General features: G+C 41.2%; 1 protein-coding gene across 2 annotated transcripts; it reads left to right on the forward strand.

The window, feature by feature from the left end:
* Window positions 1-1,020: 1,020 nt before the first annotated feature.
* On the forward strand, window positions 1,021-9,789 carry LOC306760575 (cdc42 effector protein 3). Of its 2 annotated transcripts, none has more exons than XM_079246489.1 (2): window positions 1,021-1,148; window positions 7,505-9,789. In XM_079246489.1, exon 2 carries the CDS (start codon window positions 7,954-7,956, stop codon window positions 8,857-8,859), a length of 906 nt encoding a protein of 301 aa, XP_079102615.1. In that variant the 5' UTR covers window positions 1,021-1,148; window positions 7,505-7,953; the 3' UTR covers window positions 8,860-9,789. The 2 variants fall into 2 exon arrangements, with proteins under 2 accessions (XP_079102615.1, XP_079102616.1); XM_079246490.1 differs by having other exon boundaries at window positions 1,023-1,144.
* Window positions 9,790-11,430: the final 1,641 nt, after the last annotated feature.

The following is an 11,430-nucleotide window of genomic DNA, read 5'->3' on the forward strand; positions in this document are numbered from 1 at the left end:
GAAATTAAGACATTCATCCTTCAGAATTAAACTTCACAATTGTGTGTAAAGCAACTGTGCAGCTAGAAATAAACTAAACCAGGGGAGCCCAAAGTCGGTCCTCAAGGGCCACTATCCCGCAGGTTTTCCATGTATCCCTGTTCCAACACACCTGACTCAAACTAATTAGCCATTGTGCAGAACTTCATTGACTATTGGATGAACTGAATGCAAGCCAAGTGTGTTGGAACTGGAATACATGGAAAAACCTGCAGAACAGCGGCCCTCAGGACTGACTCTGGGCAGCCTCAAACTAAACATTTAATTAAATGTATTGTGTAACAAAGAGTTAAACTGAGAAAAGGTCAAATTACTGTCTAAGATATTAGAATAAAGCATTTTTCTAATTATTATTTTGCCCACCAGGCAAAAACATTCATTCACCATCCTAACCGCTGAATCTGACGAAGGGTCGGGGAAGCTGGAGCCCATCCCAGTCTATGGGCATAAAGCAGGGTACACCCTGGACAGCTAAGGGCCACACAGAGACAAACAACCCCTCACACTCACTCCTAAAGGCAATTTAGGATAACCAATTAACCTAACATGCATGTCTTTAGGACGGTGGGAGGAAACCAGAGAATCCGGAGAAAACCCACGCATACAGGGACAACATGCAACTCCACACAGAAAGGCCACTGTCCAAATCTCACCACAGTGCAGCTGAGCAAAAACATAATAATAATAATAATAATAATGATAATAATAATAATAATAATAATGATAATAATAATAATAATAATAATAATAATAATGATTTAGAATTTTATATTTTGTATGAGTTTGTAGAATAAACACTGTTCTTAAAAATTACATTAAATTTGATTAAATAAAATCGTGAGCTAAAAGCAATTCGTCATAAATCGCGCTGGAATGGTCATCTTATTTTGAAGCTGCTAACCGGAAGTTACTGGTTTTTTTCCTCTCGTGGGGTGAGAAGCTGATCCCACTAAACTTTCTCCGTCCACATCGCTCCAGAGACAGGAATAATAACCCGCCAGTAAGAGGTTTACTGTCCCAGAGGCTCAGCTGTGTGTCGGTGGACTGTACGACTGAAACTTCACAGATTTTATCTCCCGGAAAATACCTGCAGATTCTTCATTCTGTAGGTAAATATCTCCTACACACTCATTTATTTTACAATGTTTTTTGAAATGTTAACATGTGGTAAGTAATTGTGTATGGCTTCTGCTTATTGTTTTCTGTTATGTAGGCAACAAAAAGAATAAAAAGTGGCTACAGTAACGTTTTATTTGTCAACATAAAGCTCCGGGCTCGCGCTGTGTGCGTGACACTCCCTGCACTTCCAACGTGCGCAGTTTGTTGTGTTGATGTACAGTTCAAAGAAAAGATATAATACACTTTATTTTCACATTTCCCACCTTAGAAATCAGATGTTTTTACTGTTAAGCTTTGTTAATTGTTACATTGGTTTTGGTTTTTGTAGACATATAAATTGTTTATTTGTTGTTGATTATATATATATATAATATAATATAATATAATATATATATATATATATATATATATATATATATATATATATATATATATATATATATATGTATACATATATATATGTATATATATGTATGTATGTATGTGTATGTGTATATATATATATATATATATATATATATGTATATATGTATACATATATATATGTATATATATGTATATATGTATACATATATATATGTATATATATGTATATATGTATACATATATATATGTATATATATGTATATATGTATACATATATATATGTATATATATGTATATATATATATATATATATATATATATATATATATATGTATATATGTATACATATATATATATATATGTATATATGTATACATATATATATGTATATATATATATATATATATATATATATATATATATATATATATATATATATATATATATATATGTGTGTATATATGTATATATATATATATATATATATATATGTGTGTATTTGCATTTGCAAAAGACAAATAGGTCCAGTAGCTCAGTGACAGTTTAAACAATAATAGAAGATCTCAGCCCATCTGGGTTGTGATGATCTCATTTTTAAGCAGATTAGGTGTTGCAGAAGCTGGCTGACACCATAGACTGTATGGTTGACACAGACGTTTAGGGATTGGCACACTGGGAATAGTGGAGAAATATTACGCCATACTAAATTTGTCCAGGTGAGTCAGCTCCATCCTGAGCTACATGTCCTGTCTGTAAATGTGACGGCATGGATCTGTAGGCTTGTTCCACTGCAGCCAGCCAGTCAGCTGAAGCCTTCCTGGGGCATGCGTTGATCTCAGAGGTTTCAGTTGCGTAACCCAAGTGCTGGAAAGTGATCCAGTTAATGACTTTGTTTCCCCAGCTCACATCTTGTGTCTGTAATCGTAAGCAGTTCTCTGAACCAGCTTTTCTTATTCATCGCTCTGTGTTAGGGTGAGGAGGCGTAGGGAGGATAAGGAAGGCAAAACCTGTTCTGGGCCCAGTAAAACCCAGTTTGCAACATCCCAGAAATGAGTCACATCTTCAGCAGACTGTGAAAACTTTAGATCTGCATGAGTTTAACATCTTTACAGACAGTTGGATGAGTTGGAGCTCTAGATAAACACACTTTTCTTAATTTGTCATCAGTAACTCCTAAACAAGGCATGAGGGACCTCCATGTGGAAAACAGGAATTTACCATGAAATCAGCTTTACTTTAAAGGTTAAAAACAAAGGGATGAACAGACAGACTGGATGCGTTAGGCTGCTGCGGGAGTCTGCGGGGGAAATGAACAATAAAACAAACGCTGGCGTCGTGCGTGCGGGCGTGTTTGTCACATATGATGACAGGGCTCGCGGGTGGCTCGCTGGCGCGTTTCAGTGGAGCCAGGAAACAAATGGAGTCTGAGAGCAGAAACAGATGTTAGGTCAGACTTCTCTGTGGTTGGTTGCATCATCAGCAGTGTCCCAAATTCCAGCTTCCAGGAAGGTGAAGCACAACGCAAAGAAACCCCTACTTACAGTCTGAAATATTTCCTCCTTGTATGAGGTCATCCGAAACCTTTTTCCCTCCTGCTCCTGCTTCTTCAGAGGGCGGCTGGACGGTGGAGGATCTCAGGGTGGTGGTCAGCCAGCTTTAGTTTATGTTAAGAGTCTTAGAGAGCACATCTGAATGGCTGAACTCTAAAAAACACACTTTAGAGACTTTACAACTCCCAGTGTGTGTGTATCTGTATATGTGAGGTCATAATACGTATTTTCAGTATTTACTAATCATGTGTGACAGCCTGATGTTTACTCGGCTAGTAAAAGCGCACATGAAACAACAATCAGAAGGCTGATGTTTTGGAAACGGTGGAATCGGTTGCATTATGTAGAACTTACTGAACCTGATTTGCTGTGATTGTGGATCAAGGATGACGTTTGGCTGAAAACAGCTTTTCAAGTCTTTATTTAGCTGGGTTTTCAGTTTTCTTCTTATTATCTGGCATGTTGACTATAAGGCGGGGTGCCTCGACATCGACTATCCTGCAACTTTTAGATGCAACTCTTATCCAACATGTGTCAGTCAAATGACTGAATTCCTTCATCTGCATGTCGTCCAGCTCTGCAGCGTTCTGGGAACGACACACACATTAGACTCTGGTGGGTGGGAGAAGGGTTGCATCTAAAAGTTGCAGAATAGTAGATCTCAGACCAGACCAGACTTATTCCTGGAATAAAGGAATCAGAATAAACACATTTCAGATTTTCAAGCTTTCAGGTTTGACAGAAAAAACAAACTGAACCACAAAGACTGGGAAAACTGCAGCTTCATATTTAATTAGTGGCGTTGCCGCGCCTCTGATCTGATCTGGTTGGTCCAGTTCCCAACTGGTATTATCATTACTGTTGTATTTGCATTGTTTGTGGTTTTTGATGTGCTACTTTTACGCCGGCTGTATTTTGGGATTTTATTGAGTCCAACAGCGCACGTCCTCCCCCTCATTAGTTTGTTAATACAGCTGGATGATTCATCTGTTCCATCACTTTGGATCTTTATAATTGCTTTTGGTGTTGAAATGACCAGTGGATGTCGGATTCATTATAAGCAGCTTGAAGAAGTCTGAGCTGTTTAAGATGTCATTTTTAATAAATGTGCGGCTCAGATGTTGTTCAGATGAAGAGAACTCTTTGCTTTGTTTTGTTTCCTGCTTGTGATCGCTGGATGTTTGTGGTGGTGGAGGGTCTCAGTGATAATCATATTTATCATATCTGACTGTGGAAATATGAGCTCTGTTGCATAGATTCAGACAGACAGCCAGTGGTGCTCTGTTCCAGCGTAGCTTTAAGGTCGGTCCCAGATACTCAGACAACCATCAGTTCCACTCTGTTCTGTCAGTTTCTCCTCATGATTTTTTTTAATCTAAACAAATCCTCTCTCATCTTGACCTAAACATTAATCATTAGCTGTTTATTTAAAGCAATATTAAACTACATTTATAGTTAATGGTAGCTTGAAGGATGCATTTAAAACATCTCAAACTGAGTGTTTTACAGATTAGATCTTCATCATTACAAACATCTGATCAAACTATTTCTACTAAAACCTGTGTAAGTGTAATTTTAACCAACTCGCAGAACAAAACGTGTTAGAACTTCATGGGTCTCCAGAATAAAGTTTGTCCATGAGTTTGTTAGAATTGAGCTCCTTTATAATTCCTCATTTCTGTTTTATATTGTCCTGTATTTAAATCCTTCCTCTTTGCTTTTCAGACATTTTTAAAGGTTTTATTCCCCAGTAACAAAACAGTTTGCTCAAGTTTAGGAAAATATCACAATTTGGGCTTCAAATAAATAATAGTTGAAGCCTGAGTGATGAGTCCTGGCGCCTTAATATGCAGCCGTACTGCAGTTTCATCTTGTTCAACCACATTTTGCACAACTCGGCCTGGGTTTATCCTTAAGGTGGTAAAAATGAAGCATGCAGCCATCATGGCTGTATATTTTAAACAATATGAATGAAGTGCCAGTGTTGTTTTTTTTTAAGAGAAAGAGCCGTGGAAAGTTTGCTCTCTCATTTTGTTGCTGCTTGTCAGTCGTAACACATCTCTATCCTACATCATACCCTGCTGTAGCTTCTGTTTGATAACAGATGAAACCACAGTTCATAAACTGGGCATCATGATCAGACAGAGACAGTAAACTAACCAGTAAGACCATTAACCTGTTTATAGTTAACTAACAGAAGAAGTAATTTTGCATTTGCCCTGCAGTCTGTTGTTGCCCCCTGCTGGTCAGTAGATATAATGCACCCTGTAATCTCTAAATTTCTGTACATAGTTCTGTGCTGTGATATTATATATAAAAAAGCTTTATCTGGAATTTTTATAAAGCTTTTTTTTTTTTTACAACACTTTGAGGCAGCTCTGAGCTTAATGCTCCTACTTCATGTACAGTAAAAATGTAGTATTATATGGATTATTAGTTATTCCAGTATAGTCCATCTTTTAAATTCTAAATGGATTAAAGGATTACTTTGAATGTCTGTTCAGTAAACGCTGAGACTTTTTGGTCGCTGACACTATTAGAGACACCACGCGAGCGTGGTAGAAAATACAAAGTGCACGGCGTGTTGTCACTTTGTCAGCTGCAGCGTTTTATCTGAAGCCGTCTGGTCTGAATATCTCTCCATTCAGGGCAGACATACAGCCACTTGAGACGTTTGATTATCAAATCACAGCTGAGCTGATTACTGCAGACGTACTGGAAACGTGTGACTGATCGATCCTTTAGCTGGAGTCTGTCCAGCTCCCACTGGGACGGTTACTCAGCTCTTTAATGCAGAGGAGTTTAGAGGTCATCCAGTCTGTGCCTATCCATGTCTCATGCTGTTTATCTGAAGGGCTGATAATGATAAAACCGTCACTCTGATGAGGCTGCTTGCTTTGCAGATGTTCTGCTCTCATTTCTGTTTCTTATTGTCATGTAATAATTAGTTGGCCAATTAATTTTGTTGACTGGGAGAAACATTAATCTGGTGATACTGAGGAGCTGTAAGAACAAACTTTATATGAGATCTGAGAGTAGAAAAGGTCCAAACTACTAAAAACTAAAGACACTAATAGAAAACTGTTCATATGTTTCTGAAACACTTTAAATTAAATTTAAAAACATGTAAAACAAGTAAACAAGTAAAATTTCCTTCATATAATTTTACCAGAAATCAGAATGAACATGTAGCTGTTCTATGGTTACATTTATTAAAGTATTTCTATGAACTTTATACTATTCATCTAGTAGCTCTACGTTCCCTCAAGATATGTAGAAGTGCAACACTTCCTGCTCTTCGTCATTTTCTTCAGAATTCAGGGTTTGGTGATGATGAGTCATCACATATCTTTTGTGGTTTTTTTTACAAACATTTTCAGAAGATTGTTCATAATCCTTCAGGGTGTGTCTCCTGGGCTGAAAGCTGGTCTAGAAATGATGATCTGGTGAGCGATGCAAGTTGCAATAAAAGACTCAAGAAAACATATAGATACTGGAGTTTGCCTCCAAAGAGAAGATCTGGTGAAGAAGGATCTTCAAAGAAATGAGGCAAAAACGAGGAAAAGCTTTGATTCAGTGGAGTCAAATACTGCCGACTCCGATCTTTACAGATAATTCAGCCTTGTGCCTCATCTCTTCCAATTTATCCCCCAAATGTTGAATTGAAGCAGCAGAAAAAAGGCTGTTTTCTACGTTACTGCGCACATTTATCTGTGTGAAGCTTTGAGCAGTGCGATGCGACCTGAGCGTGACCTCTGCTTGAACATTCACAGCAGACGCCGCCGTCATGTGATGGAGGCCAGAAAATGACGTAGCTCTGCATGAAAACGCATTCTGGAGGTTTCAGTACTTTTACTCTGCATGGAAATGTTTGAACTGGAAACCAGTGAGCTGAGAAATCATTTTGAACACAGCCAAAGTAATTCATCTGAAACTCTGAAGACAGTTAATGAAAGATTCAATAAGAACAAGCATTTGGTCCTTTTTTGCAAAAATCATCTGTTTTCCGGAACTAATCAGTCAAATGTTCGGTTGTCCAGTCCGTCCTGCTTCAGGCGTCCCCCGTGAGTTTGTCTCAGGAAGTCCAGATTTAACTGATGGCCGTCTACAGGCTACGAAGTGAAGCCAGAAAGCCGCTGCTTGTGAGGCTGCAGCTCTCTGGCACCGACTCTCTGCATTCACACGTTTGCAGAGTTCGGGGCATGTAGACCCTGCTCGGCAAACACTGGGGAGGATTCTTGGAGTGTTTTCGATCATATGTCCTCCAGCTCTGAAGGGAAGGTTGTAAATCTCCCCCTGCCTTCATTCCTCCTCCCCAGCTCCTGCTCCCACCCTTCCCCTTTGCCCCATCTATCTCCCGCTGCTTTTCCTCCTTTCTTCATCCTTTTTAGCTTCTATTTGACTCCCTGTTCTCTCGTTTCCCTTCACAGATCTCCAGTGTTTTGAAGTCACATTCCTGAAGTGTCTGCATAAGTCAGGACCGGACCGGACCGGCAGCAGACAGCAAAGCAGCCACACATCACATTCTTCATCCCTTCCTCTTTTCTGCTGGAATAAAAGCAAAGACGCTGTTTGCTCAGATATGGCTTTTCTGTGTTTGAGAGGAAGACAGAGGGAGCTGATCTGAGGTCAAGGCCTTCGTCTTCTTCCCTGGAGTCACATGTTGGTGTGAGGCTCAACCCCCAGGGTTGCTATCGCTACACTCTGCAACCTAAATACTTGCACGCTCACTTGGAGAAACAACTCAGACTGTGGAAAAAGCCCAGTTTCTCCTGCTGCTTTTAGTGAGGACTGAGGTGACTCCCGGACCCGCCGAGTGGACCCGACCCGGCTCTGACCCAAAGACTGGATCACCTCACGTTGACTTTTCAGAAGCAAGATGCCGGCAAAAACCCCCATGTACCTAAAAACTACAACTCCCAAGAAGGGGAAGAAGCTGAAGCTTCGGGACGTCCTGTCAGGTGACATGATCAGCCCCCCGCTGGGCGACGTGCGTCACAGCGCGCACGTGGGACCTGAAGGAGAGGGCGACATGTTCGGAGACGTGGGTTTCCTCCAGGGGAAGATGGACATGCTGCCGTCTCTGGGTCGGACAGAGAACGGCCACTCGCGCTCTCACAGCGTGGAGAGACGAGTGGGCGACGGCTTCACTGCAAGACAGGAAGCGCACAACTACGCCTACAACGGTTTCCATTACCAGCACTCCTCCAACGGCCTGCTGAAGACCACCGTCTCCATGCCGGTGTTCATCGCCCACGAACAGGCTCCTCCCAAGCCCCCTCGCCTTCACCTTGACGACCCCTCCCCGCCCGCTCTGCTGTCTCAGCAGCTTCCGGGATCGAGCCACCGGCAGGCCAACGGCTGCACGTCTGCGGCGCTGCAGCCGCCTCTGTTGCTCTGTGAGAACGGCGTGGCGGGCCGTTTGGCACCAGAACCCTGCCGAGACATCTCCCTGTCCCTCGCCATTCGCAAGCTCGTCCCGTCCTCTGGCTCCTTCTCAGAGGTCTCCTCTGAGGACTCCACGTCCGAGACCTGCGGGCCCCTGGATGTCCGCCGGGGCCTCAGCCTGGACTCTGACGCTGGCCTGAGCAACGAGGACCTGAGGAGCGAACGCAGTGAGTCGCCCTGCGCTGGCTTCCACCCCGCCGGCCTCACAGCCTCGTCCGGCGTACCACGGTCCGACTCCATGGCCAGGTTGGACTTGGATCTGGGCCCGTCCATCCTAGAGGACGTCCTCAGTATCATGGACCGTTACAAAAGTGATGACGACCGCTGTGAGCTGTGAGCAATGCCGCGATTAATGTGACAGATATTTTTATACGTATAAATATATCTTTCATTTGTTTTTGTGTTGAAACTGAATTTGGACGAAAGACGGAGGGACGGACAAAGGAGGGTGCAGAAAACGTTGACAGCTGACGTTTCAAGGTAATGAAAGACTAGAAGACTAGAGGAGTGGAGGTTGACTTTGTAACGTTGCTGTTCTTCGTGACAACAGCCGGGGCAACAGGCTGGTCCTTCAGAGCCTTCATAAAGCAGAACTTCACACCGTATCATGAAGAATCATTACGTGGAATTTCAATCTTCTCTTTAGACACAAAGTTGCCTCTGTATGCACTGTTTCCCAATGCGGAGGATTTTCTCTGCTTGTTAATAGTTAACAGAATGCCAGTCAGATGTAAGCGCCTCCTGACTAACCTGGGAAAATAAACACCTGCAACGCTGCTGGACCTCCATTTACGCAGTAGAATTGAAATGAGCCTTTCTGATTTAGATAACGCTGATCTGCAGATGGTTTTATGCTGCATGCTATTTTCTGTCCGGGAGTATCTCCGTGCACGAACTCCTACTGTCATGTTTCGGTGCCAGTGGAAGAACTGCTGATTGGGTTTTTGTTCTGTTAAAGACTTTAGTCCACCATGTTTTGTTGCGTTTGTGGACAGCACTACCAATGTTTCACTGGCAGATTTTTTTATTTCCTTTTCTTTAAAAAAAAAAAAAAAAAGAAAAAACAAACGGAGGGAAACTCAGGACATTTATTCTCCATGGTGAAAAAGCTGTTAGTGTAAGAAAAATGCTGCTTTTAGTTTGTTTTCACAGACTGGTCTTTTCAAAGAAATTCTTTCCTCCTCTTTGAGGCTCACTGTCTGCCTGCTTAACGGTCACTGTCTGCATTATCACAGTAGCCTGTTATTCAGATGTCATTTATGCTGTATATACCTCTGTAAACTTATGAATAAAAATGTTTCTTATAAATAAAACCTTGTATGATGGAGAGTTCATCTCACACATGAACACATATTCAGGGTTTAATAGTGGAGAGAGTGAGGGTCATGTTTTAATCGCGTGTTGCTGACATGCATTCAGTTTGTCCATTAATGCAAACCATCATTCTAGAATGTAGCAACTTGAACTGTAGTCTATCCTAGTATAAAGCGATCCTCCATAATGGGGCTTAAAGCAGCTTACAAGGATGCTGTATGAAATACCACATAATAAAGTTTTTAAAGAATAATTGACATATTTATGGTATGGTTAAAAAGCTCAGAAACATCAGTCTTGTAAAGTAAATGCGACTGTTTTTCAGTGTATTTCAAGTATTACTGAAAGTATTTCAGCGTATAACCCCTGAAGGCCTGATGGCTCATATTTCTACCATATTGGGACATTTTACCTGGTGGTAAAAGTTTTGCTCTAAACTCTGTTGAATACATATTCTGACTCTTCTGCCAGAGGGTGGGGCTAATTCGTAGTCCAATGGTTGACTCGCACATTTTTCATGATGGGACTGGCATCAAATGTATCAATTTTGGTGCAGATATCTTATTTTATGTGGGAGTTTTATCATTTAGTCTTTGTTGGTGAGACATCACAATTTGAGACCCCGCCCCTCCTGAATGAAATCCCTATTAGAAGAAAAAACACAACTTTTAATCCCACATGCCTCCTGAGAAACCGGACCAATTTTGAAGTTAGTTGGATAAAATCCCTTGGAGGAGTTCTTCAAAATGCATGGCAAAGAAATGCCCCAAAATGACCTCATAAATGGCAACTTCTTTCTGTTTGATCTAGCCCATATGACCAAGAGACTTTTTTGAAGATACTGGAAGGTTCTGCAATTTGTGCTGAATTTCATCCATGTTGGTCAATGTGGTTGGCAGGGCTGATGGATTGAAATTTTGTAGGGGGCGCTATAGAGCCATGTTTCATCTTATCCAGTCTTATCAATGTTTCAACACATTTCAGGGCCTGACTGTCAGTCATGGCAAGTTTGGTGGAGATCAAAGGTTTGGCGTAGTAACTTGAGTTTTTTATTGTGACATCATGAAAGGGTTTGACATGTTTTGGAGTAGTTTCAAGTGTTACGAGGATGACCCTCAAACTTGGAAAAAAACCACTTCCTGTTGTAAGTGGGCAGGACTTAGGTCTAGACCAGCAATGGTCACATTAATCTGTTCAGGACTGGGCCCTGATTAAACCCTGTAAATTTTGGGGTGATCAGATAAAAATTGAGAATTTTATAGAGATTTATGATGTCACGGCTCCATATGGAACTTCGTCATGGCGTCACAGGCTTGCTGTGCAGCGTAGAGCAACGCTTTTCACCAGATCTCTTCCCCAACAGGTTTTGTGATGTCTGACCCAATTTGGACCTGATGGTGTTCACCAAGTCAGAGTTATGGGTCTGTAAGTAAAAAAACAACACTTTTGACCTCCAGGGGGCGTGGCTATTTCATAATCAAAATATTGACATATAGAACTCTGTAGGAGAGGACTGCCACCATATCTAGCAAATTTGGTGCAGAAATGTGGCTTTATGTGGGAACCATATCTGTTTAATTTTTCATGGCGAGAA

This window comes from Telmatherina bonti (assembly GCF_933228915.1).
Source record: "Telmatherina bonti genome assembly, chromosome: 9".
NCBI classification, from domain to species: domain Eukaryota; kingdom Metazoa; phylum Chordata; class Actinopteri; order Atheriniformes; family Telmatherinidae; genus Telmatherina; species Telmatherina bonti.

What these genes read in the sequence shown, in the direction of transcription:
- LOC306760575 (XM_079246489.1), top strand. Translation starts at nt 7,954, where the DNA reads ATGCCGGCAAAAACCCCCATGTACCTAAAAACTACAACTCCCAAGAAG.